Here is a 24,185-nt window from a genome sequence, read left to right on the forward strand (position 1 = left end):
AAAATACTCTATTTTCATACACTGCCAGCGAAGTCCTACTCAGCAGTGAGTTCTACTGACAACTTCCCAACTAATTGTCTTTTTGTCTGGGCTGCATTTAGAAAAAGACTTCTTCATTACTGAAATCAAGCCCAATTTCTTGATCTCCAAAGAAATCGAAAGTTTGTTGATAGGATTATGCCAGACGATGAGAAAAAGGAACAGAAAAGGGCATAAGGTATTTCCTAGGTAGTCTAACTGGTCCTAAAGTCAAGGTGACATATACTGGTAGTAGCTTAACTTCTAACAGTATAAACCTCTTGAACCCACATAACATTGAGATCCTTAATACCTGTATCATATTTGAGGATGCTGCTAAGGATTTAACAGAAATACTTTGGTCACTCAGGTCACGGTAAAAGACTGCTTTCAGCCCACCCACGGGGACACAAACCTCTGTGCAGGTAATGTGTAACTGCACAGGCTGGACCACTTGGAAGATAACCTCAGCTAGACCAGGAGAAGGAAAAACAAAGATAATGGAAAAGAAACAGCTATAATAACCATCTGCAAGCCCACATGGCCTCCACTTCAGCACCCATAAAACTTAAAAGGATAAAAGAAATGGAAATTGCTTTCAAAATTGAAAAGACAATTTTATAAATATTTCTTCTTATGCTTTTATAGGGTATTGGACTTGTTGCCCAATTTCTGATATTAGGAGTGCTGCATATATTAGCTTTTAGCATGAAGGGGAGTATATTCCGGGAAAGTGGCTTTTTCCTTCTACCCTGCATATGCACACATTAGTTTAAAAGTGAGTTTTATTTTTATTTTTAATCTTAAGCAGCCCTACTGCAATGGGCTCTTGGCTCTTCAGCTGTCCCCAGCGTGCCAGTGGCACCGTCCTGCACGTCAGCTCAGATTGCACTGCCCGGGCTACAGCAAGTCTGGATCCCAGAACAAATGATCAAAACAAATGATCCTATTTGTAGTATGAGAAAGAAGTCAGTGGTGACCACAGAGGCTTCCCTGGACTGAGCTTAGGTTATGCCCTTTTGCAACCAGCACAGCTGTTGGCTATCAATAGCTTTATACCGAATACAAGTCCCTTAAGTGATGGTATAATATCGCTGTCTTTTCCTTAAATTGTGATGTCAAATTACACATCTGTGCCCCTCCTAGGGCTTGTTGCCCTCCCAGCATGGCACGAAGGCTCCATTCTTTTAAACCAAGCCCAAAGCCCGGTGCAGCCTGGCCCAGCCCTGGGAGCAGACCAGAGGTGCCATGGCTGGGACCTGCTCAATAAACCCGTGGGTGCTGAGACAAAGGCCATGGACAACGGTGATTTTAAATGTGGTATGAAAGCCTGCCTTGCTACCTAATGATTATCTTCTTAAAGAACTGAATGGGGCTAAAAGGAGAAATTTTCGGCCACCTAAGAGCCACTTGTGCTTTTGAAGCTCTTTTGTGCTTTTGAAACAAAACTGAGGTTTGCAAACTTTTAGTCGTTTTAGAATCGCTGTGCTGAAATTGAATCTCATGTTAAAAGCTAAATTACACCAGGTGGAAGTTGTCCCTCCTCTAGGAATGGAGAACAACTGCATACATGTCATGTACAAGTTTCAGCTGTAGACTCCTCTGTAGCCTAGACAAGAGCTTCGCATAAATTCAGAGCTCCCCAGTTATGGTGGCTTTATCAAGAGACTTATAAGAGACTAATTAGTGATCATTTAAAATTATCTTGCTTAGAAGGGGACTGCTATGTGCAAAGCCTATCTTTCCTACGTAGTATGTGACTAATAATTTATTTTTTTTTTTAATGTTTCAACATTAGTGCAAGGAATAGTGTTAGCATAATTCTAGTGTAAAAGAAAACCAGCTGTATCCATTATAAGTGCATTACTGCCAGGAACTGTAAATATGTTTATGCCTGATAGCCTTTTGACTCAATAATATCCTGCTATCTCTGTTGGGCAGGCAAGTTCTTAAACCAAGAAAAGACAGGTTATGATTTTCATAACCAAACTGTGTTTCTTTTTGAAGTATGTTATCTATATTCAAATATTAAGAAGGTCATTAAAAAAAAATCTGCTTGTAATTTTAAAGGAGAACAATTGAAATGTCATCTTCAAAGTGGTGGCAAGAAGGTACGATGTGCACTAAGAACAAGTTATTCCTCCCAGATATACACATACGCAGACAAACCCTGCCATATCATACCATACAAACAATTTTAATTGTGTAGTTACAGTCAATAACCACTCCTAGTCAGAACATTTCTGCATAAAGAAAATTGTGATACACTTATAAAAACAGCCAGCTGTAACAAAATAACTGGTGTTTTCATAGCAATAAACTCATAAAAAAGAAATACACCTTTATACAGAAAATTTATACAGCTGTAGCTTTAAAATTGATTGTAAACCAAAGGAAGACACATTGCAAACATCAATTATTTTCACATTAATTGCATAAGTTTCTAAGGTGATCTATTAGTTTTATTTACCTAAGCTTATTTGCATGATAGTAAAAATTGCATACAACAATAAGAGTGAAGCTTATAGTATGAATTGCTTGGATAACATAGAGCACTTTTTATAGGCAACTGTGTAAAGCACATTTTCTCTATTTAAAACTTTTAAGACACTTTGTTTTACTGCCCATCAAAATACATTTATAAATAGAAAAAAAAAATCAGTATGATAACAAGAGAAGCAATATTACATTTAACGGAAACTTCCAAAAAAATTAATTACAACATGATGCTGCAGGATCTACAAATAAATAATGAGGACTAAATTGTGTTTCACATTTTCTTTTTCATTTTCTTTAAAACCATGTAACAATGAGAATGGAAAAAAAAAAACAGTGACCTTTATTTCCAAAAGAAAACAAATCTGAATTACGGCAGTGCCATATAATACAAGGCATTTGTTGGCATATGTTATCTTTAAACTGCATTCCACAGTCTATAGTTCTTTTGTAACATACAATAGAACAAGAGTAACAAACTCTTTTTATTTTATTTTTTTTTAAATAAATGTGAGTTTCCAAAGATCAAGTGTGGAGTGCTACAGTAATAATTAAAAAAACAAGAACAAAACAAAAACAAAAAACAGTAAATCACAAAAGTTGTAATGCTTGTCTGAAGGCTCCAGAATCAAAATCACTGGTATCATGCTTATTGGGTACACTCACAGTGTATCCAGTGAACACAAATTAATATCAAACAATCCTCAACGCTTCATCTGTTGCTGCGAAGCAGTTTGTAAAACAGAGTAAAACATCTAGTGCAGTCTGCATTATCCTTTTTTCAACTTTTGTGCAAGTTTTGGAAGATTCATTGGCCAAACAATGAATAATAAAGGTTTTTGACAGAACGCAAGATGGAACTTTCATTTCATTAGTAAATACCAGTGGCACTGTTGAAAGAAAATAATACTTTTAGATCAGTCTTTCAATTCAGCATTAATCTCTGTGTTCCCTTCTACCGATAACTCTTCTTCTAGTTTAACTGGAAAAAGCGTGTTTGCATTTTTGTCTTGGATGCTGTCTTCTAAATCCTTGAGCAACTCTTCCTCCTTGTATTCTGCAACATCCACCTCCAACCCAGAATTGTCCTTCAGCTTCCCATGGTGCTTGAGATAATATCGCTGGTTCTGAAAGAACTTGATGATGGTGTACTTGGGCAGGTCAAGTTGAGCGGAGAGAGTCTGGATTGCTTCTTCATCTGGATACAGGCCCACGTCTTGAATGAAACTCTGTAGGATCCCTAGGGCTTCAACAGAAATCTTTGTTCGCGGCCGGGGTTTCTGACGATTTTCATCCTCAGATTCAGCTGGTGATGCTACTGTCGGTTGCCTTGGGGGTAGTCTGGGACCTGGTTGCTGTTGCTGTTGCTGCTGCTGCTGTTGTTGCTGTTGCTGCTGCTGCTGCTGCAAGACAAAACACAACATTTTTTTGTACATGTATTCTTGCCCGTATTTTGGGTTACCAAGAAAATCCAGGGGAAAAAATTGCAGAGCTATAAGCAATTGATCAGTAACTTTAAGCACACCAAAACAAAAGGCTCATTATTGATGGTAGTAAGGTGAACCTGAATTAAAATAATTAGTAAGCCTCTGCATATCTTGCACACATCTGCACATGTGTGAGCAGGGACTGGGGATAAAAGGCTGGCAAGATGCAGGCAGAGCAGTGGAGCACTCTGGGTTGGTCCAGCTGAAGCACCGATGACGTGACATCGGTGCGGTTCAGCCGACAGTTTAATGAACGTGCTCCATGAGTCAAGTGCAGACACGACAAAATGCTAAGTCGGTGACATAGCATAGGATTAACTTGACCAGCTTAGCCAGAACTGTAGCAAGGGCAAAGTGAGAAAAGTGCCAGATGAGGGCAAACACACAGGAGCTCTGCCAGCAGTAGCAGCTGCTGCCCAAAAGCGAGGGCTGAAAATCTCTAGCAATGGCTAGACGGAGGGAATGGGGGGATCAGGGAGAGGGAAAGCATTTTAGCTAAGTGCAGAATATCCCGCTACCGATCTGCGCTGAGCAGCCACTGAAGCCTCCCCAAACTTGCAAACGTTACTGCAGACTGCGTTAGCTGGAAGGGTCTAACATCGTGCTGCCAAATCCTGCCTCCACAAGGACAAAGAGATCAGGAGGTAGCAACTCCTTGTTTCCCGGTCTGGCTCTGACCCATCTTGCCTGTGGCCATGGAGGGGGTCTGTCTTGCCTGTGTTCAAGGATCCCAGCATATATATGGGGAACAAACATATTTACCTACTGCAGTGTTTGTGCTGGGGATTATTTAGTTAATATTTATAAAGCACTAAGATGCAAAGCTCTAAATAAGTTGCACTATTATTATTAGAAGGGAACATGCTGCATTCCAAAAACTCAAGCAATAAAAATGAGCCAGTATGCACATCAGAAGAGTAAGATAAAGCAAATCATGATGTAAATAATTAACAAGAGCTTAAAATGAAGTTTTGCAAGCATGGATTCAGAAACATTCTTAAAAGGTGAGGCACTGAGCCCTAGGGACAGAGATGTTTTTCTCCTCCACTGCTGGAGTACAGTACATTATAAGATCATGTTTAAAATCAAAAGTAAATTTATCAGCTACTGTTTTTGTTGACAATTCTCTTGCTTCACAGCACAGGAAGCACTGGTTAGTAAGATATTTTGGATCAGCAAATTTCTTGTCATATGGTACAAACCACCAGTTATTATTAAAAAACAACAGCAGCAAAACAAGCAGCTGCTATCACTACATTTCATTTCCCTTTGCGAGTCTCCCCTCGACAGTTTTTTGTGTGTCAGAAGTGGTTCCCAAGCTTTTGGTTGCAGTTTACTTGCAGACCCTAAGCAGCACAAAATATTGTAGGGATTGGATGAATTTAATTTCTGGCCATTTCGCAGTGCCACTTGTGGTTGTGAAGACTTCATGTAGGTCTCAACACCCATTTCAGCAGCCCCTGCTCGAAGTGATCCCGTTATTGTAAAATCTGATGCAAATGCCCATGGAATTAGGGCTCTTGCCTCATCCCTATTCACATCCTTTCATGTTTTACGGTCTGTGAGCAGTCCCATTCAAGGCTTCAAACCCACAGAGATTCAAGACTACTCCCAGCACATTAAAATCTTACAAGACTGGAGGCTTTGTATATACGGTTTGAAAACTCGTGTCTTAACTACATAATTTTGCATCTCCAATAATTATAGTGTAGAAGAGCACAGACAAAACTCAGGCCCAGTCTCCCAATCCATACTCTTACAAGTCATATTAAGAGATTACAGTGCAACTGCTTAGGTGAATAATATTTGTGAGATCAAACACAAAACTTTTATCAACAAGGCAAGAAAATCTAAGTAAATGGCATAGTGGCAAAATGTTTATATCATGCATAAGCTTTTCCTTTTATCCCCTTAAGAAGTGATTTTATTAAAAACAATGTACGTTTTCAAACAAGTGCTGTTTTATTACTTAATATAGATCTTTCTCTCTCTTTTTGCTAAATCAACAGCAACTTTCCAGGCTTTCACAATTATTTTAGTAGTTGATATCCTAAGGGATTGACTTATTCAGTTTGCTTTATCTTTAATATACGCTTGTGTTGTTTCTGGCTGCAAGATAACTCTATCCTCCCTAGCTCTGTAAATATTTTCCTGTATAGGTAATACAAATCATGCACCAGGTCTCAGCTGAGGTTGGGAACTGAAAAGCAGGGGTAATATCTGCCCTGTAAAAGGGAGCACTTAAAGGCTGACCTCATGTCTTCAGCGAGAAGGGATTAAAGAGTCTCCAGCTCAGAGAGCTGCAGATCTGGCCTGTGATGTTTAGCAAACCAGCCAGCCGCGCTCCCTGGCTGAGGGGCCACCAGGCTCGTGTGCATGATGCCTGTGAGAGCCAAGGGACCAGCACCTCCAAAGCCAGGTGGCGTGGGTCCTGCAAGCCCTCCGTTCTCTCCCTGGCACGTTTGCCCTTGTGCCAGCTCACCTGCGGAGCAGCACCCAGCCAAGGTCCAGTGGTCAGCAGGCCTGGTAAGAAAGCGCCTCTATGCTCTCCTTTCCCAAGGGTGGTGGGAGAGGGGCTCTAAAGGAAAAACAAACAAACATTGACTCATCCCGGTCTCGGCTGGGGTTCAAATGGGACGAGGAATCGTGTCCCCTTCCCTCACTCCTACCTGGGGTGAGCCACCGCTGCTGAGGGGCTGAGCTTAGCTTTCCAACAGCAGCGTGTTATCACCTCCTCCCACTCTGCTGGCAATGTACAGCTAGCGCCCAACATGTCTGTCTTTTGGTCCTGATGCCTGTCTAGCTACGGGCAGCTCACGTGGATGGCTTGTACTGCCCCACGCACATGCGCCTGAGCTGCCCTCTCCACACAAGCTTGAAAAAACCCAAACCAGAAGAAAAAAACAGGGGGTCACCCGCTCGTCTTTTAATTCAGGTGGCGGAGGGCAGTGCGCTGTTATCTCTTACCAGGAGAGCTGTAGTTAGTCTGGCGGGGAGGAAAGAAACACTAATTTCCTTTGCTATGTTTAAAGCTTTATTTACTTAGTGCTCTGCTGGATTGGCCAAGGTAAACTAACCTGAATCTGGTCTGCTGGCACATGGATAATGTGGGAAGGCCTGTCACCATGGTGATGAACTGCATTGCTTTCTTGTTCGTAAATGGCATCACGTTCAGGCTGAGGAAGACTGAGGAACCTTCGGATCATGGAGAGATTCTCCCAGAGGGTCCTGTTCTCTGGTGAGGGATCTTCTTTCCAACGTAACAGCTCACAGAGCCACCCCTTGAAGATAACACCAGCAAAATGTTAGTATTTCCTCACCTCATGAGGGGCAAACGAGGGTGAAACGTGGACTTCAGCAGCGCTGTGTTCTCTCACCCTCTCCCTTGGCAAGACGCGGCAGCTTTCACTGTAAATGCTGGATGTGAAGCAAACGTCAGCACACCAAGAGACCACCGCCTTATTGCTCAGACCCTTGTAAGACACAAGCACATTTTCCTTGGTCCTGCACCCCAGTGCTCTTTGTTCAACAAACCCATTGACCAAGGCAGAATCCCCTATATCCTCCCCTAAACACTGATGCCAGTACGTGATACTCTCTCTGCTGCCTATTTTATTTTATGCAAGCCTACACCCATCTGAGAGCATCAACACCACATTTCAGTAGCTGGTAGATCAGCTGCTGTGCAGTTTCTAAATGCTGGTACTACTCCTCCAAACAGGAAAATACTTCAGATACCTGCTTTGACTGCAGAGCTGCCTGATGGAAATCAGAATGATAGCGAAGCTCCCTAATGTCGTTTTAAAAGAGAGGAATCCTTTCATGGGATGCAGGAAAGTAATATTGTGTTCCTATCTGCCACGAGTAGGGGGGCCTCTGCAGCTGAACTGATTTGAATGTTGATTATCTGTTTCAGGATTTTTCTTATAGACCCAGAAAAAAAAAAAAGTCTCACACTTTTACATATATTACTAGGGACTGTTGGGGTCACAACAAGATATCCTCAGGCTTCTGACATACCCTTTAAGACCATTTCCAGGTCACCAGACAGCAAGTTGCCTAAAAGCGCACCTACCCTAACTCAGTCTTTTCAGGAAATTCTATGAAGTCGGCTAAGGAATGCTCTGCAAGAACTTGCTTCTAAAAAAAAACATAAAAATTAATCTTCAAAATTTAACAATTCTTTCCTCATATGTTCTTAAAATTTAATTGAAGACTTTTTTCTCAATTGTGCAGTGACAGTTTTAAAAGATTCGTGCAAATGCTCTAGCAAGCACAGTGTACATTGGCAACAATTTTTTGGTATATTAAAATTTAGAAACAAAATATTGCATGCATGCAACATGCATATTTCTTCCTTTTAGCATCGAGGATCTGTTTTCAAAACTAGGTCCATGCAATTTTATTTCTTAATGCAGTGGGAAAGATAATATGACATTTTATTGAATCAACAAATAATATAAATGTACAGAAGCTTTTAGATCCTTTTTATATGTACTGGTAGTTGAAATATGGTTTATCCAGGCCGGTTTACTACTAGATACAATAGATACATAGATACAGAATAGATACATTATTTTCTTGAAGACATTCATATCTTTAGCTAGCAGTTAATAAATGCAGTGTAAAAATATTGCCATGATAGGAAGAGGTGAAAGTAAACAAATAATGCATTCATATTGTGTAAGAAAATATTTGGTGAGGTGTGTATAAAGATTTCAAGTGTATGCTCTTGGAGGAAAACTGAACAAATGACACAGGAGAAAAAGTAGAAATAACCCAACTGACAAATGTTGGTGAGATGCTGGTAGCAGAGCTGAGAAGGCAAAAATTTAAGCAGGGCCCAGACCCACTGCGTGCTCACCAGGTGTGCTGAGAGGGAGGAGAGCAGCAGCAGCAGAGGGGGCCCCTGCACCCTGGAGGGGGGGCGCACCCCACTTTTTGGCCACGCAGATGCTGGGTATTGCCCCAGGGCTTAAAAAGCTAATTGGGAAATGTAGCCAAATGCCATCCTACAGAGCACATAATGTACAGCTTGTCTCAGTTCAAGCTCTATGGCATGTTTCTAAAACAGTAGCAAGGGTCTGTATGTTCTCCCTCCCCATCATGAGGAGCCCTGGGATGTGTCACCAGGTCAATGCACAAACTCTCCCTGCCCCTAACAAAATCCACATGCTGCTTGTGGTTCTCTGCCTGCCTTGCTTCCATGGGGTCAAGTGCAGGACTGTGCTCAACAGCAGTGCTAGCTTTCTGCAGCAAGTTAAGATGTGCAATCGGAAAGCATAGGTGGTTTACTGGGGATGGAGGGGAGAAGATGAAGAGAACCAAATCAAGATCTTTTAATTGAAATGAAAATTTAATTAAAAAGAAACAGGCCCACCCTGAAGCTGAAAAAATTGTCCTTCTAACTGAAGGACAATTGGAGTCTGCACTGCTTCATATTGAAACTGTTGGTCCTGTTTCTAATGGTGGTGAAAGAGAAAGGAGAACTGCAAAAGCATTTAGGTGAAAGTTATATATATATGTTTATATATATATGTATATATAAAGACAAGACAGACAACATTTCCCCTTCCATGACAGCTCTTTAAGGTATACTCACAGACCTAACAAGAAATTGCATCATGCACTTAGAAGCTGCACGTTTTGTCTGCTGGCAATGGGAATTTCAGATGCTCTTTTGAAAAGGCAGTTGTAGCTCTTATTAAATGCCCCATAGTAAAAATCATTCCTAAGCAATCAAAGTTTATGCTGACTAAACATATTTCACAACAACACTTTTGTTAACTAAGAAATTCCTTCTCCCCATATTGCCTTTTCTGTGTTTCTACAGTTGATAGATCACTCTTTAGTCTTACAAATTACTGTTAACTAGCATTGCACTTTCAGTACTATGCTATTAGTCTTTGCACTGAAATCTCACTTCTAATTTTTTATGTAAAAATGATTTGATGAGTTGTAAGATGAAGCATCTCTGCTAGCCCTTCAGAGAAACACTGATTTTGAGATACTGAAATCAGTTGCTTCTGACACTGTGTATAGAATATACTGCTACTCTAATTAAATGTCTCTTTTTCACTCTGTTTTTCACGCTCTTAAAGAAGTAAACAGTTATTCTGATAAAATATATGATTGGCAACATGGAAATGACCAACTGAAATCTTCTAAAATTACAAGGACAGAAGCAATTTTGGGTGTTTATTTCTGAAAATATTTGTAAAAGTTGACCTCACAGAAATTCTCAGAAGAGTTAGTGAGTGGGCAGTAACAGAGGCTGTAGGAGTTTATTTAGTTCGTAGGACTTTATACCACCGTGTTTTCTCTTGGTTCAGAAAACCAACCAACCAACCAACCAAACACCGTAAGTATTTAATTTAATTTCAGTTCAGACTTCTGTTTGAACATAAAGCTTATTCAGAAAAGTCAGCTAAATGAGAATGTATGAAACGTTTTTGTAACTCTGAGAAAAAATAATGATATAGACTCGTCTAATGGGGATTTTAAGTTATGCAAAATTTTTAGGTTTTGCTTCTATCTGATCTAAAGAAGTATGAAGCACTATAGTTAACATAGTTTAATTTACTAGTGAACTTAACAAGGCTGACTCTTCTCCTCTTACATGCACCTACGTCTAGAGCAATTTCTGTATAGTTCATACAATTTATTCTGAAGGAGAGCTCACACCACTGCTTTTTCATGCTTTTATAATCTTATAGTAAGTGGACAGGACCCTAAAATAATAAGGAAATATTTATAACTCAAATTTGATGACAGCCAGTTTCTACAGCACATACAGCACATCATTAAAAAACAGTCTTAAAATAATTAGACAGTTAAATCTATGCAGCAAGGCAAACCCCCCAAAACTCTGCAATGACATTAGGAAAAACCTTGATTTTAAAACAGAGTAAATTTGCCAGGCAACATTACACTGAATATAAAGAGAGTACAAAGCAAAATATAAACATTAGCCACATGTAAATATGTTTGCAGAACTTTCAGGATGTTACTACTTTTCAAACTGACAAAGTTTAATTTGACACCTTCTGTTCTAAAACCTTTGTTTCTATTCAAAATCACGCCTTTAGCTGCTATCAATCACTATGCTCTCCCTATTACTTAAAATACTGGCATGGGCCCTGGATAAGCTGAAAATGCCATGCAGATGAATTCTGAGATAATATGTTCAAACCTGTTATATACAACACAAATCCTGTAAAGTTATGTATTGTAAACCTACATTTATTGGGAACTAAAAGTCTTAAATCCATCTGCTACAAAGAAAATACTGTTATGCACTTTCAAGTAACCAAGTACCATCTGCAAAGGTCTTGCTACAGTAAGCAAGAAAATGGTGAAAAAAAAAAAAAGATGCTAAACCTAAGATATTTAAAATAAATAAGAGTCTTCTGTCTGGTTTTCTTGTAGGGATTTAGTAAAGAAACATAAGATATTAAAGGAAAAAAATCTGTGAAAGCTCTACTGCCAAACCATTGCAAGAAAAGCGCAAAGAGGATAACTGCCAAACATTAGAGTCTGCAAGACCCATGAGCACGCTTATTTTAAAGAAAGCATACGTGCATTTTATTTACGTATCCAAATGCTATTTTATTCAGACTGAGTTGAGCTGTATTTAAAGTCCTGCTCTGTCACACACAGTGTCTAGGGAAACTATTCTTGCATTCCGGTATCCTTCTTATTAAATGAAAAAAAAAAAATATAATGGAAATCTACACTTAAGGTGTAAATACCAATTCTAACTAGATCAAAGAGGGTAGCATTACCAGCATGAAAGATGCTCTCTGGGCAAAGCTTACATCCAAATCAGCAATAAAGAAGTCCAGAAAGAAAGGGCTTCAAGGTGGAGCAACTGAATTCTTTTGTTTGGTGAATTTGCTATAGTGATGATAATTTGCCAAATGATGAATATTTCTTTCAGAATAACTAACAAAGAATCAAACATTTTTAAAAAGAGCTGTAATTTGAATCCATGAAGGCAAAACATTTTACAGTATCAGTGCTACGATGTGAACAGCTTTTCCTTGGTATAGCATACCAGAGATTATTTTGTATCAGTCTCTGGGGCATATAGCATAATAAAAATACATAGTGTTAGAAGAAATCAGTCTAAATAGGGAGGTATTTGATACAAACATTCTAGCAAAAAGTGTGAATTGCATTTCAGCATCTACTGTGAACAAAGACTAAGTACATAATCCATTAAACAGTACTTTGAACTCAAAAAAATTGAGTATTGTAGACTAAACTAAAGTAGGCATTTTGAATGAGCACATTTTCAGCAACTAACTATAAAGCTAGCAATTTATCATTCAGCAAATAATTTTCTACTTTTAAAAGAATCTGTAAGTGTTACTTATGCTAATGAAGACTGTTTTTAATCTGCCCACAAACATGCTAATAGAGGGCAATTTTTTTTTATTTACAATGCTGAAGGCACTCCAGTTTATAGAGCACAGATATGAAATTACACTTGGTAAAATGGGCTCTTAATTGTCTGAGCAACCCAAATCCTTCACCTTTAACAAAAAAGCTTATAGACAAAACAAAGGAAAAGAACTCATGAACTAAACTTTAAATATTGACTTTTTCCCTTCAAAAGCTGTCCAACTTGCTTTACAAATCTCATTTTTGTTCCAAATGGCTGTGTTCGTCATAGATATTTCCATTTCTTTTCAAAACCGAATCCACACATAAAAGAGAAGAAAAAAGGCCGACACCACCACTACAATATGTGCATATAGTCTTAGGCTTCAGTATTAAACTTGTAAGCTGCTCATTGTACAGAAAGGTTGCTTTTGGAAAAGTCATAATACTTCCAATGAGATACATTATGACAGCATAGGAGTACTGAAAGCATTTTAAATTATTTACTAGGTTAAAAGGGTGAAATGGTACTTTAAATACATCAAATTTCATCATCTGGGCCATTTTTTGGTGGCAAAGTGGTATTGATCTTTCCAAATGCTTAAAATTAACTATTTCCAGAAGGTCATTATTTGATTAAAGGCATTAAAGTTGAGGGCAAGAAATGATGCACTTTGTCTTCCTTCCCATTCAAATAATCATGTAATTTAATCAGAACTATCCCTTCATGTCCTGTAATAAAAATGTTTGTCTTAAGATATTGTTCTTTACCTAACATATTAACCTTTAAATGTTATGAAGTTCTTAAGAATAATCTCTGCTTAGAGAAGATTCTTCCATAATGCAATGAAAGGATCACCAGCATTTAAATTGATAAGGCCAAATTTCCTACACATTGATTGGAAAACGCATTAAACCCTTCAACTGAGATTTCTCACAGTGTTGAACAGGATCGAAAATTCAGGGAGTTCAGAATACGTAAGCTCCTGTATAAGGCATCATGAAGCAAAACAAACTAATGTTGCTTCAGTACAAAACAAATCCAACAAATAAGTAGCAATGGACTCTGTTTTAGTTCACAGTGGGAATGCAGTTTGCATTACATTTGTATTATCCAGAAAACTACATCAGGCAACCCCCAGTGCAGTGGAAGAAGAGAGCATTTAATTCAAAATTCATCTTTGGGCTGAGATTACTGAAATTTGACTTCTTTCTGGGTGAAATACCTGTGGGTTCAGACATGGGTACAAGCCCAGATGATCAGAGTGCTCCTTTTAAGCCTTAAATATTCTTCAGGAATTCCCTGACTGCAGGAGAATTTATTCTGATGCAGGTTTGTATTTTTCCTAAAATACATAAATTGTCGTGGTTATCTCCTATCAAAGCTGAATACACCTACATGTTTCCCAGAAGAGCTGAAGTCTGTTAAAAGAATGGCCACTGGATATCTTCATAACATTTTAAGGAAAATTAATAATCTGTCAGGCTCAGTAGTTTTTGATACTGAACAACACATTTGTTAGTGAAAAGCTTTTCATTTTAGCTTATATTTTCAAGTACTTTTAAGAACTGACTTCTGTGAGGCACATACTTTCAAGTAATTTTGAAAGCTGCCATCAGTGTTCAATAGCTTGGGATTTCCCTATTTTGCTCACAAAACTGTGTATCTGTAATTCAAGAAGCAAAAGCTGGTGTTCAGTCTGATCCAGAGGATGAGCAGAGCTGCTAGAACATGAATGCCTCTCCTTGAGATGTGGCGTAAAGTGAAAATAAATGTTCCCAGAAGGATGTTTGCCTTATTATTTTATTCACACTAATCAGTCCTAAATTTCAGGCTCTGCTTTTTAGCATTCCACTAAATCAGAGAAAGTTTGAAACCTGAAGCTGTCCTTTATCTCCAGATATTTCTGGTTTATCTGTTCTACTGGCTTTCATTACTAGAACATTGAAAGGGGAAGCCAGATGTGAATTTTAAGTAAATCTGTATCTGCCATTGTAATAGATGAGATTTAGTAAAACAAACAAACTGAAAACCCCACAACCTCATAGGGCTTTTCAGAAGAAAGGTAAACTTCACTAGCAGGAAAAACTTCCTTTGAAGAAACAGATTATGCTGCTAAATTTCTTATCCAACCTATTATTCAGCTGCACCATCTGTCTGCATGTTACCTACACCTCTTCCCTGGGTTGGGGAAAAAAAAATGACCAAGCTGCCAGCAGTGGTGCTGACAGCATTTCACTGCATTTTTTTTTGGTGATATTTTAGGGGAAAAGGATCCCTGATGTCTCTTCTTCCCTCTGCCTTTTTTCCCTGTATAGCTGCAGCACTTACAAATTAAATATGTATTTCTACTCTTGTAAACAGCCAAACAAAACAAACAAACAAATAAAAACCACACACACAAAAAAAAAAAAAAAAAGGAAAAGGAAACTTGCTAAAGCAACCTATAAAATTCAATGATAGGCATGAAATGAGTACAGAAACAAAACGACCCAGGGAACTGCTGCCCTGCTCCTGCAGTCTAGTCTGTCGTATCAGACCTCTCTCTACTCGGAGCCCTGGTGCGTGGCTGGGAGCCAACGCTACAGAAAAACTTGTCGGATTAAGGGCTGAAGCTGTATCAAAATCGGTATGCACGGTCCCCGGGTGCGAACACTTGAGACGTACCACCAGCGCCTGGGAAGAAAAAACCAGAACGCTCCTAACCCGTTAACTCTAAAACTGGCTGAAAACATAAATATCATTACTTTTTAGTCGAGTACAGAGGGAATTAATAAACTAAATTAAGGACTTCTCCCAGGATTGGTTTCTCTGCTCTCAGCCTCCTCCACCTCTCCGTTTCCTTGTTTAAATGTATCTTTTCTACAGTATTGCCTTCAATTGCCTAGCAATGATAGGCACAAGCCCTAATCAAAAACATAATATGCATTCCTTTGAAAATCTTACATAAAATGCAACTACATTCATATGTAAAAAGAAGGGAAAAAGTAATAGATGCAAAAAACAGTGGGTGAAGCTTTATTCTGCCTTCCTCTCCTCCATATCCTTCCTTTTTCACACACACGATTCAGTTGGCATCGTAACCATGAGATACGCAGGACAAAAAACATACTTTAAAAAAAAAATCTAAACAAGAAAAAATATCTGCTAATTATTAAATAAGTCAGTCTTAGTCTGGTACATTACTTTTTATTGCATAGGCACATAAAATGGGTCAGTGGGTTTCACAGAGGGTGACTGGTAATATATGGCCCTTTATCTTTCATTTAAGTAGGGAGAACTACTGATTTCACTGCAATGCCAATGCTTCCCCTGAAAGTAAATACAACCCTAAATCCAACCACGACCCTTAATAGCCTACATTTATTTATTCTTAAACGTGCAATCAATTTTCATATGACAGCTATAGCTACAGCTTAGTTAGAGAAGGGTCTTTAACAGAAAGAGCTTGGCAGTTTTAAAAATCTTTTTCAGTACTATCAATTTACAAGTGAACTGCAAATGTTTATTATTATGTTGCTTATGGAGATTTAACATTTGCTTTGGGGGAAAGACCTCTAGTAAAAAGGCCATAGGGCCAAAGTGTCACTTCTGCAATTACTTGTACATGTGTACATCATGTCATTAGATTTATTTTTTTTTAAAGATTATAATTTCCCAGAGGGAGTAATTTAAATCCGTGGCTTCTTGTCATATGCCTTTTTCTTTCCAGAATTCATCCTGGATCACAGGAAGATCCACCTCACGCTGAGGAATCATAGACTTGTAGATATTCGGACTTAACTGTGAATTCAGCTCAGCTGACAAGATGCTCCAACAAGTGACATCAGTCCAAAACCCACACAGCTCAAACACGCTCTCAGACATCTCAGGCATTTTTACGGCCTAACTAAATGCTTTCCTGTGTATTTGAATTAGACTTTTCAATAGTCTGAGAAGATTTCTTTTAACATTTCTCCTGTGATTCAACTGGATCCCGCAGGTCCTGGTTCCGTGGTGAACAACACGTAATTCTTTGATCGTGCCAAAGGTGAAGGGGTCTTAAAGAAACCAAAACCAAACTTTTCCCTAACTTTCCTCCACATTTTGTTAATTACATCGGAAAATTAAGAATGCCCTCCATGCATTTTAAAAAAAGTTTAAAATTCACACTTGCGAAAGACGGAAACCTCCCAAGCGAATGAGAAAGAAGCCGTCAGAAACACATGTATCACCCATGGAAAAATAAAAGCAGCAAAGCCATCAGAAAGCTAAAATCCCCCAAACTGCAGCATGGTTGCTTGGGGCATCGATTTACAAGAATAGGAAAGCTGAACCAAAAGGGGAAGCTGGAGAGGGTTTTTTTCTCCCCTGGCTGGCCGTGGCTGGGAACCCACAAAAGGGCATTTTCAGGTAGCTTGCTCTCATGCTGGGGACAACCGTGGCCACGAGGGAAAGCTCCTAGAAAGAGAGCAGCTCTTAGTGTTAGGTGTTTCTTCACCAGCCAAGAAAAGTGGCAGCCAAGTGGAACATTTGCAGGCAGCAGAAGGGGCTGGGAAGAGCAGCATGGCTCTGCAGCAGCTCCTGCCCCTCGAGCGGGCGCCAGGGGAGCAGGCACCCTCCTGTCTGCCCTGGCCCCTTCCCCTGGCTGGGGAAGATTGATCCTTTAGTAAGACTCCCTCCTCATACTATGTAAGAATAGGAAATGATTTCTTAGAGGCGAAGCAAACTGGCTGCCCCAAAGGAAAAATAAAAAGCAGCTCCTGTAAGCCCTCCATAGATTTTTTTTTTCCTTCTAATAATCATTTTTATATAAACAGTGGAAAGTTCCTGTATCAGTATGTATGTTACCTAGACTAGAGATGCTAAGCACTTGGCTCAGCAAAATACCCTCACTTGCTGTAACACTAGTCATCTAAGCACACCCACAGAGGTAACAGATACTCGTACAAAGCTTGTTCACATGAGGCCCAAAACTTGAGGGAATTCTGCTGCAGACCCCTCAGTCCAACACCTTTACTTTACAAAGGTTCTGAAAACTCTTTTCATTTGTTTCTCAAATGCCATCCTGTATTGTAAGGGAACTTGACAGCTGCACAGGAATAAAAGTAAGATGACCACGGAATAACGTGGATTCTGATATAATCTGGCAGATTGGGAATTAGATAAATATTTGCAAATTGGATTTTTTTTTCCAACTTAGCAAGGTGTGTGCTTGCCCTAGTCTTTTCATTACATGACAGCAATTTGGGCTAATCTGTAACCAAAACCTTGGAGTTTGACTTAGAGGTTAAATTTGAGGAAAATGAAAAACGGACACAATAAGAAATCATCAGAAGCAGTGAAATTAAAAATTATCTGCAACAAAACATTGTCTCCTTTCTCACCTTGCACCTAACAAGCCTATAACATTCTTTCAGGTGTTGAATGCTTTGAATTATCCAGTTTAATGTCACAAATCTACTATTCCTTACCCCTTCCTTAGCCCAGCGACCCTTCACCTGAATTTTAATCGGTCACTCCTTTAGCAAATTGCTTCTCAGACTGCTGCTGCATGTTTGTTTGCAGAAGACGCCTTTATTCTTTGCAGCAGCATATTTTGTAGCCCTCGGTTTCTCAGGATGAAATTTACCCTGCCGCTTCCTGTTTAGTTACGCATTTTGCTCTCTTTTGTTTTCTGCACTGTTTACTTGGTGCCCTGCTTCCCCCGGTGCCGGGAACCAAGGGCTCCTCAGCCTCTTCCTCAGCTCTGGCACTACAGCTTTGTTTTCATTTCAGTATGCCATTAATTCCTGTACAGCTTGCTCTGACTTTTCTTCTTTGTTTCTTTTTTTCTTTTCTTTTTAATGCCTTAGCTTCATGTTAAAGAAACAATATTCTGAGCCCTCAGAAGCCCCCACATATCAGTGACCTGCATTGACAATGGAGAAGGGGTGGGGATGCACACCAGGTACAATGCCCTACACGCAGCTCTGACACGCAGGGAGCAGCAGTGGGACAGGAGAGAGGGGCAGATGGAGCACAAGGCGATAGGGAGCGTGTAGACGGGGTGGGAAGAAGTCAAGGAAAGGCTAAGAGGAGAGGTGTAGCTAGAGGAATTAGCGAAGGTGATGAGAGGAAAGCAAAACAGAAGGTGAGGATACAGAAAGCAGGAAGAGAGATTAAGAAAATCCATCCTGCCAGAAACAGCACCTCTTGTCAGGCAGACAGCAGGTGCTGCCTGAGGAGGAGCTGATTCACGCATCTGGAGTGCAGGAAACGAAACACCTCTACCTAGGAAAGAGAAATTGAAAACAAAAGACTCAAAGGAGGTGGGAGAGGGTGCTGCACTTTCTTTCTCTTGGCAATCCAGTGCTTCCAGACTGCACTGCTATTTTCAAATAGTTTTGCAAGAAATGAGAGATGGATTTCTGGACCCTTGCGAACATCCTGACAGTTCACGCTCAGCTTTCTCGCTTCCTCCCCTCCTCTTTGACTCACCCTGGACTTATTTTGGAAGCATCAGCATCCATGGCACCTCCATGGCTCCTGCTGCACCTACAGAGGTTACCTGCTCACGTAGGGTCCGCAGGCACCCCAGGGATCTGTCCCAGAGGTGGTGGTGCCATGAAGCACGGGTGGCTGGCAGCACACTTGCATTGCCCTGCTGCAGCTCAGCGCTGGGGCCGGGCTGTGCGGGCACAGCTTGGGGCATTTTCTCTGCCTGCACCAAGCTGGGGGGTTATCATGTAGTGAGATTTTCCTCTGCAAATCGGGCCATCTGTGGCATTCAAACACTACCCTGTGTGCTTTTTTTCAACCAGCTTTGAACACCGAGTCTTCCTTGCACGTCTCATGCACTTTCGATATTGCCACCTCATCACAAGCCAGTGGCAATGGCTAAAGTGCTCGCTTACTGAAGCCACTTCTTTTAAGCCTCCCCTGGATGCCTTATTACAGATTAGATTTGAGAAATTTCTCTCAGCTGTGTGGCACCACTCATCTCACCTGATAATACCTGCAGCATCATTTGGGGAATCTGCTCAGTTGCATAACACACACATTTTTTTTCTTGCTGTAAGAAATGTTTTAGACACTTCTAATTAAAACTTTCAATCAAAACTGCTTATTTTTTTCTTTGTGTAAGAAAACTAGCCAACAGTGATCTGCTAAAGAGTAGATGGATTTAAAAAGCCTTACTAAGTACTGAAGGCTGTTTAACTGGGGCAAGCTGAACAACTGAACTGAAAAAAAATGAATTTCTAAAAAAAATATCAATTTATAGACAACATTTTGACTCTTAAAACCCAATCATAACCTATTTTCATAAGTAATACTGGAATGTTTTCATTAAAAAAAAATCAATTCTTCATTTGCCAAAATTCTCAATACTTTGACAATTCTTTAAAAACCAGTATCTTCTCCCCAAAGGAGGAGGAAAAGGAATGAGATAGCACAGGGACAAAATTCATGGAGAAAAACTTTGGCAGAAAATTTTATTTCTGCTAAATTCAGGTGGCAGCAAAGGCTCCATTTTTGGTTAGAAGCTCTTCTTAAAGCGAGGTGTTTGTTGGCATGTTATTTTGAAAAACAGCACAGTAGGATGACTTCTTTAATAAGTGGGCATAAAATAGAGATTAGAAAGTCTCAGAGTGAGAGGCCCCCCCCCCGTGTGATATCGTATTTCTTTGCCAAAGCAAGGAAGGTTTTTAATAAAGGTCATGGAGAAATAATCTCCAAAGAAAGCAATGTCTCTCCCCCCCTATATGTTTACCCTTTTATTTCGCTCCTTTGCAGCGAAAGGCAGACCTCAACACACACACACAAAAAGGAAACAACAACCAAAGAGGAGAAAAAAAAAAAGGAGCCTGAAATTTTAGTTACACCACATGTGGTTTTCATTTGTGAAAAATGAACAAGCTGTTTGTGGTTAAACTGTCTAATCTGCTGTTATCAATCTAGCGCTGCATTCAAGATTTACAGGATACATCAGCTTCTGTGCCACATTAGCTGTAAAAGGGAGAGGGGGTGGGAGGAAAAAGGAGGAGGAGAGAGTTTATCCTGAGGAATAATATTTCCAATGCAGCCACACTCACACTACATCTGGTTGTGCTGGTAGCGGCAGTTAAATTGAAATATTTCACAGCGTGTGTCAGAAACATGCAGAATGGTAATTATGACAGATCTGATTAAGCCTGAGTGCCACTCGCTCCCCGGCCAGCTCCGGTTGTGCAGGTGTGACCTTGTGCGTGCCTGCGTGTGTAAATAAAATTAATTACAAGCGAGAGGGCGAAGGCTCCAGTGACATCACAAAGCGGAGAAACTCCCAAGGGGGAGACCTAATGGAATATTTTCCCTCAGTCTAATAATACAGTTCATATTGACTTGAGGTAATTAGTGGGATCATTAAAGCAGTTTTCCCGGCGTATTTGGCTGCCTGATCAGATTAGTGAAAATGTTCTTCAGAACAAGCCCTGTGTGGTCTGCCAGGGAAGGAGGAAATAAAAAGCAACAAAGCATATTTTGGAATGATAAGCAGCGCTGGACTTCTCGCAGGGCGCGTTGCAGGGCTGCTCTCAGGAGCCTGGCCGCCCTGCTCTCTCGACTGGCTCGATGCTTTCATCCCGGCTGCACGTGCTCCCACTTCGCGGGATCCAGGACTTTGGTTTAATTTTTGCTCCTCTGTCTCTTAAAACTACACTGTCCATATTCCTCACTGCTTCAAAATCAGGTAAAAGCCCGGAAGAAGTGCTAGCCTTAGAATAACCACCTTAAGATAACCAGGGAAGGAAGGAGAACAAATACATGATCGGCTCCCCCCGCCTCTCCCCAAAAAGCTGATAGGCCACAGTTAAAAGGATTGAAGGCACCGGATTGAGAATTAGTAACGTTTTCATTTCCTAATGAGCTTACCCCAGCAAAAAAAGGGGAAAAAAAGGAAAGAAAAAGAAAAAAAAAAAAAAAGGAAAAAGAAAAAAGTTTCACTCTAATATAAAGTCTTCCACGGTAGCAGAACACAGAGCCCTAATCAAGAAATGGACCATTTGTTTAAAAACAGTCTATTGAGCATGCTCTACCTTGCAAATGGAATATGCCAAGCTCTGTCACAGATGGCAAGCTTTGACAGTTCCCATCCGTAGCGTCGATACTCGACAGTTCAGCACAAGATCAGTGACATTCTGTCTCATTAGAGCCACGCTAATTATCACAGCTAGTTTCAGGGGAAACCATGTGTTGCAATGGTCAATTTGAAGGAGTCTGTGCATCAACAAACTGGTAATAAGGATCAGACACCTTATTATATGACAGCATGCTGCCTATGATCTGATTTACTGAATCAGAGGTACTGAGGCAACACTGAAGCCTGATGGGTTATGGAATCGTGTGTACACAATGCATGTCTGAAATGTGCTTTAAAAAGAAAAGGGAATTATACAGAAATGGTACAAATAAAATTTTTTAAATTGGGAAGCTATAATAAGGACATCTTTCATTTGCCATTAAGACATGAAGAGATGTTCAAGATATTGTTAGCTGGTTTTATCTTTAATAAAATCAAATAAGATAAATAATTCAAAATGAAAACTGTAAAATTATGGATTATGCTACATTATAATTCATTCCATACTCTGATTTTTCAGTTGCAATAACATGTACCAAACATTCCTTATGTTGTGCCGTCTTGCTTCCTTAACAGAATTTTATATTTTGTAAAAAGCTTTCCCTACTTGGCTGTCTTTTGTCATTTGTACATTTGACAACTTAAACTTGCAGCTCTCCTCGCTTCTCCCCCACGCCGTGCTCCTTCCACCGGACAAAACCACCCAAGCAAAAGCCGTGAGTGATGCTCTCGGCCACCTGTGAGATGGGGCCGCATCCTGCCCAGCACTCAGCAGCCCCAACCCTAGCGCCTCGAAGGGATGCGCTGCAGGATGAGACCGTGAAGGCATTAAGCATTAACTCTCGAGTAATGCCAGGCAGGTGTGCACTGCATTCCTCTGGGAAATCTCTCCTTAGGGCTCAAATATGCAGTGCTTCTGGAAGCTGCTACCAGCTCCTCAACCTGCCTCGCTGGGAACCTCTTGCAAGAGCTGTTTGACCCCACGTATAGAGCATGCTTGGGAAGCATGCTCTTGCTCTTCAATCCGTGTGTCAACAAACCCAACCTTTGCTGTATGTGCTGAAAGGGCTGAAAGCCCCAGGAGCGGCTTGAAGTGGTCAGTATTGTCCTCTTACGAGTGAAGTATTTTCCACGCTGAACCTTTTTCTTTCTTTGGCTTCAACTATATCAGCATTTTAATGTTTTTTTTTTCCCTCCACACAGATTTCCATGGGCAATTGCACACTGATATGAACCGCCTCGGAGATTTTAAGGCTTACAGTCTTCAGCGTATCGCTGTTGATTCAAGAAGTTGCTGTCTACTTTTTACGAGTGGGAACCCAAGACTTGCTGAAGACAACCTGCTTAGCCAAGGTCATACCCATAAAATAGGGATGGCCAGGACTGCCGCCAGCCCTTCTCAGGTTCTGCCTGTGGTAAGCGATAAGCCGGCTAACTGGACCTCATTTTTCTATTGCCTGAGAAAGAATTAAAAAAAAAAATCCTAAGGAAATTTCCTAAGGTTTTAACCTTTATTTCTGAGAAGACACAATGTAAACAAAATTAAGACATGGGCAGAGGAAGGACCTGGAGTGCTCTAAGCACTCCTTTTGTTCCTGCAAATAGAAACCCGAAAATCTCCTTGCATCCGACCCGGGCGAGGCAGAACACACTGCCTCTGCCATACGATATTTTGTGAAAGAAGCAAATCAGCTTTATCTGCCAAGTTTCACAGTTTCACTGAATGACACGCTGCTTTATGGGGCCATTCTTGATCAAGCACAGGAGCCCATCTTGCCTTCTCGGTTCACACTCTTCCTCTCCCGTCCCTGCTGACACCCGATCCCATCCCAGCTCCTGCTGCTCATGGCACATCTTCAACTGCCAGAGCAATCCCTGCGGGGAGTGAAGGGGGGGAAGTGGAAAAAAAATAAAGGGAGAGGCTGTTGCATGGTGTGCTTCTGCTGCTAACGCTTGCTATGTCGCCTTTCCGCGAGGGCGAGGAGTTTATCTCCAGGTGGAAGCGAGGGATGGCGAAAGACCTCTGAGCACGTTTTTATTTCTATTTTGTGGCTGCCTGTGCAGCATCCCTCCCCACTCCACAGAGAGCCCATTGTAAGCTGAGAGGGGGAAAAAAAGAGGTTTTAAGCCAAGATTTAAAAACAGGAAGTGACTCAGCTGCTCGGAGGGAGACAAAGCAGGAGACAACTTCACAGAGAAGTGGGGTGAAGGACCAAGCCCCCAGGCTGGACTGCCCCAGGACAGCATGAGATGCAGCTCTGGGAGGAAACAGCTTTGGAAATAAATTGTGACACCGCCCCTCTTAAAGCCACATTGTTACCAGAGGGTTACTCCTGCTGATAAAAAGGTTTCTTCCCCCCCTTGGAAAATAGTTGAATAGATCGTTATATATCTGCAGTAATGGCATGTTACATCTTCGTGCCAGATCCACAATACCGTGCTTGTTCAATGTGGGAAGCTGTTTAAAAACGACTTTCCTATTAGAGTATATAGCTCAGTCTCTAGATGGAAAAAGCCAGATCAAAGATATAGCATTTATAAAACTGCTGGTTAAAAGATAAAAGTGAGATAACAGACATCAATTTTTCACTATAAATCTCTGGGTTTACTACAACATTAAAATTTCCAGTAAAAGCAGGGTTTTATATACCTGAACTCTAATGGCCTATTCTGAAAATATTTATGTCAGGAAAAGCATGGTATTTGCATGCCAAAAGCA

General features: G+C 40.5%; 1 protein-coding gene across 9 annotated transcripts in view; it reads right to left on the minus strand.

Moving 5' to 3' along the window:
• Positions 1–2,194: 2,194 nt before the first annotated feature.
• SATB1 (SATB homeobox 1) overlaps positions 2,195–24,185 on the minus strand; it is a 93,398-nt gene continuing 71,407 nt past the window's right edge. For 4 of the 9 annotated variants that reach the window (XM_040547322.1, XM_040547324.1, XM_040547323.1 and 1 more), the window contains exons 10-12: positions 7,079–7,282; positions 6,484–6,579; positions 2,195–3,917 (exon numbers count right to left, since the gene is read on the minus strand). In XM_040547322.1, coding sequence (XP_040403256.1) covers positions 3,432–3,917; positions 6,484–6,579; positions 7,079–7,282 — 786 coding nt within the window. In that variant the 3' untranslated portion in view covers positions 2,195–3,431. Of the gene's footprint in view, positions 3,924–6,483; positions 6,580–7,078; positions 7,283–24,185 lie in introns of all 9 variants that reach the window. The other 5 variants (XM_040547328.1, XM_040547331.1, XM_040547329.1 and 2 more) reach the window with 2 other exon arrangements.

This window comes from Cygnus olor, chromosome 2, assembly GCF_009769625.2.
Source record: "Cygnus olor isolate bCygOlo1 chromosome 2, bCygOlo1.pri.v2, whole genome shotgun sequence".
Taxonomy (NCBI): Eukaryota; Metazoa; Chordata; class Aves; order Anseriformes; family Anatidae; genus Cygnus; species Cygnus olor.